This window comes from Polypterus senegalus, chromosome 1 (genome assembly GCF_016835505.1).
Source record: "Polypterus senegalus isolate Bchr_013 chromosome 1, ASM1683550v1, whole genome shotgun sequence".
NCBI classification, from domain to species: Eukaryota; Metazoa; Chordata; class Cladistia; order Polypteriformes; family Polypteridae; genus Polypterus; species Polypterus senegalus.
In genome coordinates, this window is record NC_053154.1 from 97,446,430 (window position 1) to 97,463,131 (window position 16,702).

The window sequence follows — 16,702 nt, forward strand, 5'->3', positions numbered from 1 at the left end:
AACCAACTGCTTGATATCCTGCAGCCAAAACCAAGCCTCCTTCCTTGACCACAATCCAACAGTGCCATTCTTTTCTGTCCATCCTAACCTTCATGCTCCTCTTCTATGTCCATAGCCCACATGGAGTTTAAGGCACTATTCTTCTCACACCCTAATTCAGAGATCTGATCCATACGACCCTTCTAAGGTGCTTCAGTCTGAACAGGTAAGTGCTGTCTTTAATGAACCTCACTCTCCACAGGCCTCCTTTGATGACCAACTACTCCAAACGGCTCTGACCCGTCTAACAATCCAGTCACATTAGCAGGTCTTTCCCAGATCAAGTCCACATATATTACAGTATCATTCTCTTTTTGTATGTGATGATGCACAGGTTATAACTTGCAGGGCCCAAACAGAATCCACACAGATGCAAAAAAATCCACAGAAACAATAACCAGGCTGAAAGTAAAACCCAAGTCACAGCAGAAGTGAAGCAGCAGGGCAAACCACTGTGTTTTCTGAGTGAAAATGGATGTTTTGATAAAGTGCATAGTGAAAGAAGGAACAACAGGTATATAAAATGAATTAACTTGCGGTGTGTAAATGTACATTGGAATGGACAGGTTCCCAGTCCAGATAGGTTGGTTCTCCTATAATCATGAATTGGCTAAGTTGGCAAGGAAATGGACTGGTGGATAAATGGATTTAGTAATAATAAGTAAATAAACTTTCCATCTGTAATCAAATATTTTAATCAATTTCAGAGTCAACGAAAATGGGGCCTATTTTGGCAGCACTGCTTATAAGGCAGCAATCAGTCCTGGGCATGATGTGCTTAAAGCAAAGTTTTAGTAATGGTATCACAATTCAATTTATAAACGATAGCATTTTGGTTTTCCTTTGTAAGGGTTACCATTTAATGAACTGGTGCCTCATTCACAGATACTTATGCTTTGGCCTAATTTGACCCAAAAATGGAATAAGTTTGATTGATGGGTAGACCATCTTAAGGTGCAACGTAAGGACCAATTACCCCACAGCCACATGTCAATAAATGCCTGCAGTCACCTTTCAGAAGTCCACACACTGCAGTATCATAGCTGAATAGATCAGCAGTAAGTGATTTATTTGTAGGTCATGTGATATGAAATGAACACCTGAAGAGCAGGCAAATGATTAAAACGGGAGGAACCGCTTAGTCAGCCTCAAAAAATGCTTAAATGCTTTCAAAATATCCACAAGGCATAAATGGATGAGTGGCTTTGTTGCTTTCCGTTTGAGTTAAAAACGACTTTTCTGTCTGTCACAAGCATTCCTGCTTTGTTTCCGTGAAGCTTCTGAGCTGCCTCATCAGCTTGCTAAAGAAAAGCACACAGTAGAAATATGGCTAGAATGAGTGGTATGTCCGGCCTACGCCCAGATAATGACCATCCTAGACTTAGATTATTAAGACTAACAATAATTGTGTCACTCTGTCATTAAAAGAAGACAGACAGACAGACAGACAGACAGACAGACAGACAGACAGATAGATAGATAGATAGATAGATTAAAGTGAAAGGCGCTATATAAGAAATAAATCAATCCACTGGAACAGAATGTAGTTGACTTTACTGAATGAACACAGTTATCAAAAGTAAAACACACCAACTGCTGCAGAGCTACCTGCAGAACATGACATCTGCTAATATTTTACTTGTGTTTACTTGGCTTGAGGGCAAAAACCTCACAGATTTCAGCTCAATGCTGCTTTTGGGACAGCACTGCCACCTTGTGGTGAGAATGGTCAATTAAAAAAGTGTAATGTAATTGCTGACTGAAAAAATGAAGAACTGAGCAAATAGACATGGCTCTTACGGGAATAATCCTTAGAAAATATACTTTAAGGTAAGCAAACAATTAAAAAAACAAAAAAAAACAAAACAAAACTCCAGGATAGTAATAGTATACCTATGCAACTTAAAATTGATATTTCATACTTTTGTTTTTACCTTAAAAAGCCTTTGTCCTAACTTTTAAATATATAGTTGTCATTTACACAACATTTACATTGTATTAAAAGATGAATTATTTAAAGTCCTGGCACAACAAGATATTGTGTTCAGGTGTACCACGCAGTAGCATTTTCTGCTGTTCTAAATTAATGACCTATACTGACATCTAGTGGCAAATCTGTGCAATGTCATGTTATTGTCCAACCTACATTCTATTTGTCAAGCTGATGTTTAGTTCCCGCTTTGCCACCCATGCTACCAACATTAATTCCTCACCACCACAGCAGGCAAACATTTTAATCAAGAGGATTTAAAGAATGTTCCATAGTGGGAGTGGTGCTGTGGTTTGCTCAGCTGCTTCATAGATTCTTGGATTAGGATTCAGTTACGGATCCAGTAACTTTATATACGCTGTTCTGCCAACACTCATATCGGTTTTTCATTACATTCCTATAACGTTTGTATTAGGGTAACTGATATCTGTCTTTTGAGTGGATCTACTCACTGATGGGCTAGCTTCCCATCCAGGGTTGGTTCCTGCCTTAAAGCCTTCTGCTCACCACAACCTTTTAATGAAATGAGCAGGTTTAGAATACAGACCTATAGGTCTTAACCTTTTATTATACAGCACGTTTTATATACCATGTCTGAGCCTGGCCATTACTTGGATGGGAAACTATCTAGGTTTGGTTTGGTTTGCAGCTGGAAGAGGTGTTGGTAAGGCCATCAGGGAGTGCTTTCCTGTGGTCTGTTTATGGATCCTAATGCCCCCAGTGCAGTGACAGGGACACTGTGCTGTAAAAATTGGCACCATCTTTTAGATGACTTGTAAAACCAATGTCCTGACTATCTGAGGTCAGAAAAGATCCCTGGACATCTTTTGAAAAGAGCAGGGTGTTTCCCAATGTCCTGTCTAAACTGACCACTATGGCCTGGCCATTCTGGCCCCCTAATCATCCCTTGTCCATTATTAACTGAATCTCTCTCTCTCACTACGTCACTGATGTTTGTTGAATGTACTGGTGGAAAAATTGCTGCTGTTGAATTATCCAGGTAGATGCTACAAATTGCTGGTGGTTGAAGTGGTTCCCCTCTGTGAATATAAAGTGGTTTAAGTAGGCTCAGGGTAACATGTTGAGCCAATGAAGAGGACTGAATCAAAAGGAAAAAAAAGCTTATGATCTAAAGACACTGGCTGAAAACAAATCAAGTTGTAGAAATAACATGAGAACAAATCATGCTATAGAAAGCAATGACCTGCTTCATGAATTTCAGTTACAACCTGCAAAATTTTAAAGCAAATTCAGAATTTGTATTTATCCCCATTTCTTCATCCAACCTTTTCAGCTTTGGGCCATGGAAACTGTTGTCTATTCTGATAGGACTGGGACAAAGGTAAAAACCATCTCATCGCAGGGCACACTCGGGATCCCACACACTCACCCACGTGTAATTGTTTAAATTGTGGCAGGAAAACCCAATCAATGTGGAGGTCACAATAGATCTCTGAGCTCTGGAACTGTGAAGCATCACCACTGACTACCGCTCCACAGTGCCCAATTACAAGGCTTCTCTTAAGAATGCAGAACTGCCTTTTGAAAAGAGGGAGGACTTTTATACTCTGTAATGATTTGCATATGAGACCGGGACTGTAAAGAAATGTATTCTAATTAAATTCAGCAATTGTGGGACCTCCAGAAATAAACTGTAAAACCCAAGGAGAGTGGTTACTTTTTCCTGTTACCTTCGTAAGTTGATCCTGCCTCTTAAAATTAGAATTTCATGATGCCAACTATTTTCTTTTCTTCCCTGTATTCACTTGGTGTGACTTTCATGTACATTTGGGGACTTAACTATTGTGAAAGTTGGGACAGTTTAAATTTTAGTTCATTTACTTCATTAGAGTCAGTCATCAGATTTTTATTTATTATGCATTTTGGGTACTGTAAGTCATACCCAAAAATAGTGATATGAAATATAATTGTATGTTTTAGAATAGTGCATGCATGTATTTTAAGTAGCATTTTAAATCATCATATAATTAAAAAACAAGTCTAAATAGACTTATGATAGCTGAAACAGTTTTTCATAGGCAGCAGATTCTAATTGAAGTGATGTCAAAATTGACATTTTTTTTGTACTATTGTTCATTGTTAATTATGGAGGATCTATAGCAAAGTTTATTTCATAGTTCTTATCCTCAAGCAAGATTCTATGTACCGTATATACTCATGTAAAAGTCGGGTCTTGAAACCCAAAAAATCGATCATAATATCAGACCCCGACTTATATGTCCGTTCAAAAATGCGACACTTAATTTTTTTTTTTCATCTTCTTGCCTTCTCCAATCTTGCATCAGTGTCTCAGATGCGTCAAATGTTGTTGCAGCAGTGCAGTTGCTAATTTTCCATCCATCCATCCATTTTCTAACCCGCTGAATCCGAACACAGGGTCACGCTGGAGCCAATCCCACCCAACACAGGGCACAAGGCAGGAACCAATCCTGGGCAGGGTGCCAACCCACTGCAGGACATACACAAACATACCCACACACCACTCACACACTAGGGCCAATTTAGAATCGCCAATCCACTTAACCTGCATGTCTTTGGATTGTGGGAGGAAACCGGAGCGCCCGGAGGAAACCCACGCAGACACGGGGAGAACATGCAAACTCCACATAGGGAGGACCCGGGAAGCGAACCCGGGTCTCCTAACTGCGAGGCAGCAGTGCTACCACTGCGCCACCGTGCCGCCCAGGTGCTAATTTTGCTACTTTAAAACCAGCTTCATATTTTCTTCCGATTGAATGCTCCATCGTAGATAAGGGATGTTCTAACGATAAAGGTGTATGAGGGTGTGAGATACAAAAAACACAAATCTTTGCAAATGTTGCTTCGAAACGAGTATTACCATGTGGTCACGTATGCACAATAGAGATAAGAGAGAGAGAGAGGTTAGGAGCACACACTGATACAGCGCATTGCCTCACCCACATAGAAAAAAAAGGCAGTGTGCTCCATGGTTATTCTCTCAGGTGGGTGTTAGCATATCATAATTCCTTGTACTAATAGCACGAGTGTTCCACATTCGACTTATACGACCGACATTATAAAGCAAGAGACATTATACAGTAAAATCAAGTCCCGACTTATCCACAGGAGAACTTATCTGCGAGTATATATAGTAATTATGGTTAAGCCTCAGTGAGACGAGTGGTGTAATGATCTGTTTTACAGTGTTAAGCCCAAATAACTCTTGGGATAATATTCTGATGCCATCTAGTACATAAAATAACATAATGCTTCAGAACATCATTAATATTTCTATGCATTTTGCCACTTGAAGGAAACTCATCAATGTTCACTAGTGGGGTGGTGCCTTCTACCAAAAGGCAATGGCGTGTAAACAAGAAGTTGTAAAGCCAGTTTTAGAACAATTTGAAACTGAACCATTAGCTGAATCAAGTGATGGTGATGACAATGTGAATTGGTCATCAGACATTGACATGGATAGTGAAACTGAAGCACTGTACAACTAACCCACTGTGATATTCCTGGTGAATTCAATCACTTGAAGGTTTACTATGGTGAAAGTAGATTCTTGGCAAAAAAGACAAAATGATTGTGATCAAGTAGAAAGACAAGAAAGATGTTAGACCCCTAAGCTCTGTTCACAATGCAGTGACTGTCGTTCGTGTCTGGGGAAATGTGGTAACACAAGGGGCGTGTCAATTAAGCACTGTCATTGTACCTACTTATGCTCAAGCAGCAGAGAAAAATCTAAGAAAAATATATAAAGAAACACACTTATACTGTCCCAATTGCAATGTCTGGCTACGCATTGGTGACTGCTTCAAAATATAGGTGAAGGTCATAAAATTAGAATATCATGACAAAGTTGATTTATTTCAGTAATTCCATTCAAAAAGTGAAACTTGTATATTAGATTCATTCATTACACACAGACTGATGTATTTCAAATGTTTATTTCTTTTAATTTTGATGATTATAACTGACAACTAATGAAAGTCCCACATTCAGTATCTCGGAAAATTAGAATATTGTGAAAAGGTTCAATATTGAAGACACCCGGTGCCACACTCTAATCAGCTAATTAACTCAAAACACCTGCAAAAGCCTTTAAATGGTCTCTCAGTCTAGTTCTGTAGGCTACACAATCATGGGGAAGACTGCTGACTTGACAGTTGTCCAAAAGACGACCATTGACACCTTGCACAAGGAGGGCAAGACACAAAAGGTCATTGCTAAAGAGGCTGGCTGTTCACAGAGCTCTGTGTCCAAGCACATTAATAGAGAGGCGAAGGGAAGGACAAGATGTGGTAGAAAAAGTGTACAAGCAATAGGGATAACCGCACCCTGGAGAGGATTGTGAAAAAAACCCATTCAAAACTGTGGGGGAGATTCACAAAGAGTGGACTGCAGCTGGAGTCAGTGCTTCAAGAACCACCACGCACAGACGTATGCAAGACATGGGTTTCAGCTGTCGCATTCCTTGTGTCAAGCCACTCTTGAACATCAGACAGCGTCAGAAGCGTCTCCACTGGATTGCTGCTGTGTGGTCCAAATTATGCTCTCTTTTGAAAGTAGATTTTGCATTTCCTTTGGAAATCAAGGTCCCAGAGTCTGGAGGAAGAGAGGAGAGGCACAGAATCCACGTTGCTTGAGGTCCAGTGTAAAGTTTCCACAGTCAGTGATGGTTTGGGGTGCCATGTCATCTGCTGGTGTTGGTCCATTGTGTTTTCTGAGGTCCAAGGTCAACACAGCCGTCTACCAGGAAGTTTTAGAGCACTTCATGCTTCCTGCTGCTGACGAACTTTATGGAGATGCAGATTTCATTTTCCAACAGGACCTGGCACCTGCACAAAGTGCCAAAACTACCAGTACCTGGTTTAAGGACCATGGTATCCCTGTTCTTGATTGGCCAGCAAACTTACCTGACCTTAACCCCATAGAAAATCTATGGGGTATTGTGAAGAGGAAGATGCAATACACCAGACCCAACAATTCAGAAGAGCTGAAGGCCACTATCAGAGCAACATGGGCTCTCATAACACCTGAGCAGTGCCACAGACTGATCGACTCCATGCCACGCCGCATTGCTGCAGTAATCCAGGCCAAAGGAGCCCCAACTAAATATTGAGTGCTGTACATGCTCATACTTTTCATGTTCATACCTATCAGTTGGCCAACATTTCTAAAAATCCTTTTTTTGCATTGGTCTTAATTAATATTCTAATTTTCTGGATACTGAATTTTGGACTTTCATTAGTTGTCAGTTATAATCATAAAAATTAAAAGAAATAAACATTTGAAATACATCAGTCTGTGTGTAATGAATGAATCTAATATACAAGTTTCACTTTTTGGATGGAATTACTGAAATAAATCAACTTTGTCATGATATTCTAATTTTATGACCAGCATCTATATATCACTCAAAGGATGTGTACTAAATCTGCATCTGTACAGCGGTAGACACTAGACATACTGTACATATCCTACTGCATTTATGTTGACATTTTGATATTTACTCGTTTATGTTACACATAATAACTTGTTTTCTTGTTGAAAAGAAAACAATATTTTTTGACCCCTTTTCTCTTGGATAAACATAACAATAAGGAGGTTTAGCAACATTTTTAAAGGAATGACCTGACAGAGAAGTAAAATCTATGTTAAAGTCCACCCATGCAATCAGTCCAAGTGATGGTGAGTTCCTGGCTGTGTGCACATCTTTGCTGGTGTTTTAATAGCTGGCACTGGGGATTTGTTGTTGTTACAACAGCTTCCAAATGTGCCAAAAAGGAAAATATACAAGTTGAAAAAGTAAAATAACCAGAAATGTAGGTTGCATAGAATGCTTCTATTTTAAGGTGGATGATTTAAAAAATTGTCAAGGATTTTTTTAAATAACTTCTGATATTTTGAAAAGTTGCAGATAATGCTGTATTCAAAATATCGTAATAAAAATATCTTAACAAAAAGTTTCTGAAATAATATCCTTGAAGCATAAAGTGTATCAAAGGCAAACACACCTAAAAACACAAACAGGCCCCATTATTAGACAGCCTAGTTCTTCTCCCATTTTATTTTGATTTTTTTTTTTTCTTTTTGATGAAAAAAAGCAGAGCTGCCATTTGTGTGTCAGTCCACAACACATATTCAGAGTTGTTTCTTCCCATAAAAGGTCAATACTGCCTTCTAGTGGTAACTACAGTCATATTCCCTCCTTGCTTATCTTTGATTTTGAGTCAGATGGATAGAATCTTCCTCTTCTTGCAGCTGCTCTTGTTAGTGGTTGCCACTGCGGATCATCTTCTTCCATATTTTTCTGTCCTCTGCATCTTGTTCTGTTAAACCCATTACCTGCATATCCTCTCTCTCACCACATCCACGAACCTTCTCTTAGGCCTTCCTCTTTTTTACTGGCAGCTCTATCTTTAACATCCTTCTCCCAATATACCCAGCATCTCTCCTCTGCACATGTCCAAACCAACGCAATCTTGCCTCTCTGACTTTGTATCCCAACTGTCCAACTTGAGCTGACCCTCTAATGTACTCATTTCTAATCCCATCCTTCCTCATCACACCAAGTGCAAATTTTAGCATCTTTAACTCTGTCACCTCCAGCTCTGTCTCCTGCTTTCTGGTCAGTGCCACTGTCTCCAACCCATATAACATAGCTGGTCTCACTACCGTCCCGTAGACCTTCCCTTTCACTCTTGCTATTACCCGTCTGTCACAAATTACTCCTGACACTCTTCTCCACCCATTCTACCTTGCCTGCACTCTCTTCTTCACCTCTCTTCCACAATCCCCATTACTCTGTATTGTTGATTCCAAGTATTTAAACTCATCCACCTTCGCCAGCTCTACTCCCTGCATCCTCACCATTCCACTGACTTCCCTCTCATTTACACACGTATTCTGTCTTGTTCCTACTGACCTTCATTCCTCTCCTTTCTCGAGCATATCTCCACCTCTCCAGGGTCTCCTCAACCTGCTCCCTACTATCGCTACAGATCACAATGTCATCAGCAAACATCATAGTCCATGGGGACTCCTGTCTAATCTCGTCTGTCAACCTGTCCATCACCATTGCAAATAAGAATGGTCTCAGAGCCAATCCCTGATGTAATCCCAACTCCAACTTGAATGCATCTGTCACTCCTACCGCAGACCTCACCACTGTCATACTTCCCTCGTACAAATCCTGAACAACTCTTATGTACTTCTCTGCCACTCCTGACTTCCTCATACAATACCACAGCTCCTCTCGAGGCACCGTCATATACTTTCTCCAGGTCCACAACTTCTTCTGGCCTTCTCTAAACTTCTCCATCAACATCCTCAGAGCAAACATTGCATCTGTAGTGCTCTTTCTTGGCATGAAACCATACTGCTGCTCACTAATCATCACCTCACTTCTTAACCTAGCTTCCACTACTCTTTCCCATAACTTCATGCTATGGCTCATCAATTTTATTCCCCTGTAGTTACTGCAGTCTTGCACATCCCACTTATTCTTAAATATATTAAATATTCTTAAATATTGTGAATTTCCCCTTGGGATTAATAAAGTATCTACAGTATCTATCTATATCGGCACCAGTACACTTCTTCTCCACTCCTTAGGCATCCATTCACTTTCCAAGATTCCATTAAACAATCTGGTTAAAAACTCCACTGCCATCTCTCCTAAACACCTCCATGCTTCCACAGGTATGTCATCTGGACCAACGGCTTTTCCATTCTTCATCCTCTTCAAAGTTGTCCTTACTTCCTCCTTGCTTATCCGTTGCACTTCCTGATTCGCTATCTCCACATCATCCAATCTCTTCTCTCTCTCATTCTCTTTATTCATCAGCCTCTGAAAGTACTCTTTCCATCTGCTTAACACATTCTCCTCACTTGTGAGTACGTTTCCATCTTTATCCTTTATCACCCTAACCTGCTGCACATCTTTCCCAGCTCAGTCCCTTTGTCTAGCCAAATGGTACAGATCCTTTTCTCCCTCCTTAGTGTCCAACCTCTCATACAACTGATTATTATACACCTTTTCTTTAGCCTTCATCACCTCTCTCTTCACCTTGCACTCTTGTCTACTTTCTGCATATCTCTGACTATCCCACTTCTTCTTTGTCATCCTCTTCCTCTGTATAGTCTCCTGTATTTCCTCATTTCACCACCAGGTTTCCTTTTCCTCCTTCCTCTTTGCGGATGTCACGCCAAGCTCCCTTCTTGCGGTCTCTCTTACTACATCTACTGTAGTTTCCCAGCTGTCTGGTAACTCTTTACTGCCACCCAGTGCCTGTCTCACCTCCTCCCTAAACTCAACCTTGAAGTCTTCATTTTTCAACTTCTACCATTTGATCCTTGGCTCTGCCCTCACTCATCCTATGTTGCGTAACTACACTTTCCCCTGCCACCACTTTGCAGTCTTCAATCTCCTTTGGATCAACTCTTCTGCATAGGATGTAATCTACCTGTGTGCATTTTCCCCCACTCTTGTGCGTCACCCTATGTTCCTCCCTCTTCTTAAAATACGCATTCACCACAGCCATGTCCATCATTTTGGCAAAATCCACTATCCTCTGATCACCTTCATTCCTCTCCTTGATGCCATACCTACCCAGCACCTCCTCATCTCCACTGTTCCCTTCACCACCATGCCCATTGAAATCTGCTACAATCCCCACTTTCTGTACCTAGGGTACACTGTTCAGTTCATCCAACTCACTCCAAAAATCTTCTTTCTCATCCATCGCACACCCAACTTGCGGGGCATATGCACTAACAACATTCATCATCACACCTTCAATTTCCAGCTTCATAATCATTACTCTGCCTGACACTCTTTTCACCTCCAAAACACTCTTGATATACTGTTCCTTCAGAATAACTCCTACCCCATTTCTCCTCCCATCCACACCATTATAGAACAATTTGAATCCACCTCGAATCCACCTGGCCTTACTCCCCTTCCATTTAGTGTTTGGGGTATCTCCAATAACCCTTTGGTCCCCACAGAAGAGACACTACCTGTGGTGGAGTAAATATTGAGTGATTACATTTAATGACCTATAAGCCTATAATGAGCCCATAAACCTTTCTAGCAATATAAACAGAAGAAAAAGAAGTCTAGTTTGTCAGCTTTCTTTGACCTAGCTATATATAAGAAACCTGCAATTTCCCTGAATTTATTTTCTCTTGGCTGTCTACCAAATAAAGATCTTCCTCTCAGAGCTTCCACCTTAGCCCCCGGCAAAGTTTTGTGATAAATAAACACTTTTTTATTTTATAGTGAATTTCACAGTAGGGTGACATGATGGTGCAGGATTTGGAGGTACTGTATCACAAAAAATCAACACTGGGCAGTGGGGCAAGTCTAGTTTAAGGGACAATCATGCACACAGCCAAACACATTCAAACCAGGACAGTTTTGGGTTTTTGGCATGGTAGAAGAAAACCATACAGACACAGAGAGAACACAGCACAGCGAGTGCCTTGGACATAACTTGAAAACCACGGTTGCAACTGAATGCTACTCACACTCTCCAATGTACTCGCAGTTAGTGCTGCATTTATTATTGACAGTAGAGATATATAAGTAAATCAGGTTCTAATATTACAAAGTTGTATGTATTCCCCATATTAGCTTCAAAAGATCAATTTATGGCATGCATGAAATCTTTTTAAAGATTACATATTTATTGCACTCTCCCTTGAAAATATTAGTCTAGTAATGGTAGATATAAGCCACGAGCAGTTTTATATCTCAAAACTTATTAAATATCATTTAGAGTTTACCTTTGTTACATAAACTTCCTGAAAGTACAGTATATATGAAAGTATTCAGACAACAACAGAAGACAATCATTTAACATAATTTATTACCATGTTTTTCCAAGGGCTGGAATACATGTCTGGTTTTACAAAAAGGAAACCCACTAATTTCACATCAACTATGATGAAGCTGAAGTAACAAGATAGCTAGTCATTGTACCACTAATACTCAAAATGTACTAACATCATAAAGAGAGTAAAAAATTGTGTAAAATTGCTACTGTGTCACCATATATTAAAAATAAATACCAAACAATGATATAAAACAATTCTGGAAGATATTCATTCAAATGAGAACACATTTTTTTTTCCAGCATAGTGTTTTCTAATTATCCATGCTTATAATTCTGGAGAACTGAACCTTTTGTAAATAATAATTATAATAATAATAAAAGATAACATGCACACCCTTTATGTTCACTGGAATTGCATTATTCTAACATCCAAAGTGTCTTTGAATATAAAAACAAAATACCTTTCTCTTCAATTCAGCTTAGTGAAAGAAAATTGGAGGCATCATTCTCTAATGCCTCGGGAGTGTGGAGGAATATTTCAGACAAAATTTAATTAATAATGTATTGTTAAATGTGACAATACATACATAAAGACACTGATATGTGAGCATAAATAAATGTATCATAAAATGTTTTGTTGCTTATTTCTTTCTGTATTATTTATTTCAGTGACACACACACAATATGAAATATGTCTTGAAATAAAAACTGCTATTAGCGCTCATCAAAATGATGAGGGTGGGCTCTACCGAGTACTGTACTGTCTTTTGATTAGTGAATATTCAATAGAGGGGATGTGCACAGTCTCAACTCTGCACATACCTATGAACCTCAGGATTTCTAAGGTGAGCAAAGTTGCTCTGAGAATTGTGATTCAAGAAACTCTGACTATTATCATCTCAGGAGTCGGCATCTGAAGAGTCTGCTGTGAATGTAGCAGTAGACGAGCGAAGATCTACATCCACTTTTAAGTCTACAACTAAAACACTGTACCCAACATTTCATGAAGACACTTTTCATTTCATGTATCTTATGTTGCCTGCAGTACCACTGAAGTAAATAAATGAACAAATAAATACATAAAGAAACAAGCAACAATAAACAATTTAGGACACATTTAATGATCTTTCCCCATATATAATTATGTTTATATTGACATATTGTCACATTATGACACAATACATTTATTTATTAGCATGTTTTTTCTGAAATATTCCTCCATACAAGAGGTTAAAACTTTATTACCCCCATTAGTTGCTTTACTTGATCCGGGCTCTTGTATTCATCGACCCCCAGATTAAGTGCAAGCAAACAAATTAAAACATAAAATTAATCCAATCTTTTAATTAGGATTCATGATATAAGACAGGCTTTAGAGGGAATGAATTGAATCAGCAGTGAACATCATCATGTCAGGGGGACTCGTGGGCTGGGAACACGTGCTAAAGTAAAATTATTATTATTATTAAAGAAAATGAGACCACCCTAACACAATGTGTTCTTTTACTCAATACCATGTTGCTTCACACGACGTTGAACATTTTAGCAAAGATCAGTTTGATGCAAACCATTCCCTCTTGGGGGCTTAAGATGCTTTTGCATTAGTGTTTACATAAGCTCTGTCATACGAAATGTCATATAGAAACTAGACTTGCTGATTCATGTTATAATTCTTTTACAATTTAATTGTGCAAATAATGAATTTAACTAAGACTGAATGCCTGTATGAAACACGAATTAGTGATGGACAATATTACCTCCAATTTTCTATGAAAGAAATAATAAATATATTTAGTGTTAAAAACAAACTTCCTTGCAGTTGTTATGCACAATAAATTAAAAGTACAATCATGTGCACACATACAACATTGTCCTTCCGCTAATCAGTTGCATATTTGCTCAATAGTATTTAGGATGTATTAGTTAGTACACAATTCTGCCCAAGTATACATACAGTACATTTCTATGATGTTTCCTTTGTTTTTTCAAGAAGAATTATGCATTGTAATAATTTCAGCCAGCATAAGGCCAAGGAGCACTTAGATATTCAGGCACTCCGGGTAAAAAGAAAAACGCAGGAAAAGTTGGCAATTGCCTAGTTACCCAATCACGTGGTCCTGAAAATAACACGTAATTGAGAGAAGGGAAAATGTTAAATAAGGTTGAGTGAATGTTAAACACTGCAACTTCCTGACGGAGTTGTGAGCAATGTGGGGGCATCTGCCAGAAAAGGGATCACCAGGTGGCCAGCAAATAAGCACCAACTGGACCAGCGGGATGTTCCTAAATCATGCAGGCTACTTGCTCAAGGCTTAAAGGCAAAATTGTGCTTGATCTTTACAAACGACAATGTTGTACAATTTGTTAATTACACTTAATGACTTCAATGAAAACTTTAATTCAATTATTTGGTATTTTGTTTCATAATGTTAACCTGCAAAACAAGTACAAGTGCTTGCTCAAAAACAAATTAATAGAATGAGGGAATCTATGCATTAAAAAATGTAGGGATCAGAAACAACTTTTAACAAATCATTTTAATAATAATAATAATAACAACAATAATAATTAAGCATTCTCATTTAACTTAAATATTTATTGGAATAAAAGCCAGCTGTGGAGCAATGCTCTTTCACATGCATGTACAACTGAGTGCACTATTTTCTCCCGCAAATACAGTAAAAACAATCAATTATATTTTAATCACAAGGAATACAACAGCAAGAAGGAACATTAGGCTATATATTAAATTTGATAAATACAATGTGCCATAAAAAATTACAAACTCAATCCTAAAAAAAGAAACCAACTTGCATTTCAAAATTTAAGTGACACTGCTTAGCCCGATTCATGCCCTGACACAAAGTGCTTCTCACATTTTAACCATTTGAAGGGAATTTTAGTAGTGGTATAGTCAGTATATTTTATTGGCAGGGATTTGGTTTATGCTCTAAATATGTGAAAAAATGGCGTGAACATTTTCTTCAAGATGTCAAAAGTGTGCATTGTTTAATACAGCTGCTTGCTTAGGTGCAACCCATTTAAAGTATCAAAGAGCAAAAGTCTTTCCTATAAAATAAAATTTGTTTAATGATTTACTAAGTGGCAAGAATATTTGTTTTAATATTGCTGTTTTCATGAACAATACGCGTTGCGCTATATACATGATGTATCACAGATATAATCCTCCGCCACATTTTTGACGACTGGAACTGTAAACAACATTGATATTGTGAGACAAAACCAGGACTGCAAAAGTTAACTACACAACTAAATGAATTCTTGTATTTTTTTCCATTTTGGGTTATACCCATGAAAGTTTACAGTTTTATGCTTTTAGGAAGCATTTAGTTGTCCTGTCACCATAAATCCAAATACTGTGTCATATTCTGAATAAACTGAAGAAATGGCTCTCATAACATCCCAGCAGTCTGCATGCAAGATGTGCTCAAAGTGAAGCATTTTAAGCTGGGAGAAATACAAACCTTGAAACAGTATAATTCTATCACACCTTCACAGAGTATAAGAATATATAAAGAACCTGAGAATTGTGATTGTTTTTAAAACTGATACTATATAAATAAGTATGCTTCATTTACAGAGATTATCAAAAAAGGAATTTGTTAACAGTTGTAAATAAAAAAATTAGATCAATAAAAAAAAGTGAGATTATTGTGGCAGACAGCTGAAGGAACTAAACATTCATTTTAGTGTTCTGACCTTTATTTAAGTTTTCACCATAGACACAAATGGTCAGTTGTGTTATATATATATATATATATATATATATATATACCACAATTTACAATTATTTCACTACTATAATGGCAGTTGTTGCTAAGAAAAAAAAAGAAAAATCGGAATGCTGCAGGTTTATTCATTTGGCAAGAAATGAGGCAATCTCCTTCCCACCATTATCCTTCTATAAATGTGTGTGTTTACGTCTGTGTGTGTGTATAAGTAATATGTATGGAAATATATGTAGTTACTGAATCCAGTTTTACCAGTTCCCCTGCTAACAGCCCCAACACCACATCTCACGCAGACCATGTACAAACAATAGAAACTATGAACACCTTTCTAAGCTACAATGAATTGTAGACCCTCTGTGAAAGGCAAAAGGTCTAAGAAATGCAAACACAAGACAATGTTGGACAGAAGCAATGAGCTACTGAGGAATATTGTTCTGCTGCCTGCGTTTTGCAGACCTCATCTTCTCAAACCGAGACTCCATTTCTTCAAGCACTTTTGGAGTGTACCGTACCACCAATTTCACTGTCCCCTGAGCGGCCTTCAGGAGCTCGACAGCTTTCTCATGGTGCTCTCCTTCAACACTCTACATTAAAAGAGAAGAAAAAATAATACAATTATTTTACGTTTCAATATGCTGAATTTGGAAACCTTCTTTCCATTTCTCTCAGATTTAAACTACTTTAAACATGCAAATGTAATCAAACTTAAAACTATAATCACTTAAACATTTAATCATTACTCAATCTTTTAATCACTTTTATTACTAGCAAGTACTTAATCAAATTTGATGTTAATGACCAATAACCTACAGTGCCTTGCAAAAAATTCTACCCTCATCTCATTTTTCACATTTTGGACTCTTGCATACTGTGAGTTTGAAGCATTGTCAACATCAGGTTACTGACTGTCTATTGTGTTTATTTAGCTTGACTTGTGGCCCCAAATGCTTTTTGTCCCACTCTCTGTGATCCTAGGTAACCTTTTGGGCAAGACTAAGCCTTTTTATATTATCCATCACCTCTCCACCAACCACATCTTCTTTGGCCTCCCTCTGGGTTTCATCTACACCACCTTCCATCTTGGTGCACCT

General features: G+C 38.3%; 1 protein-coding gene across 1 annotated transcript in view; it reads right to left on the reverse strand.

The window, feature by feature from the left end:
- Positions 1 to 14,434: 14,434 nt before the first annotated feature.
- Positions 14,435 to 16,702, reverse strand: part of lin7c (lin-7 homolog C (C. elegans)) — a 46,274-nt gene continuing 44,006 nt past the window's right edge. Inside the window, exon 5 of the mRNA XM_039753774.1 lies at positions 14,435 to 16,195. Coding sequence (XP_039609708.1) covers positions 16,028 to 16,195 — 168 coding nt within the window. The 3' untranslated portion in view covers positions 14,435 to 16,027. The remainder of the gene's footprint in view (positions 16,196 to 16,702) is intronic.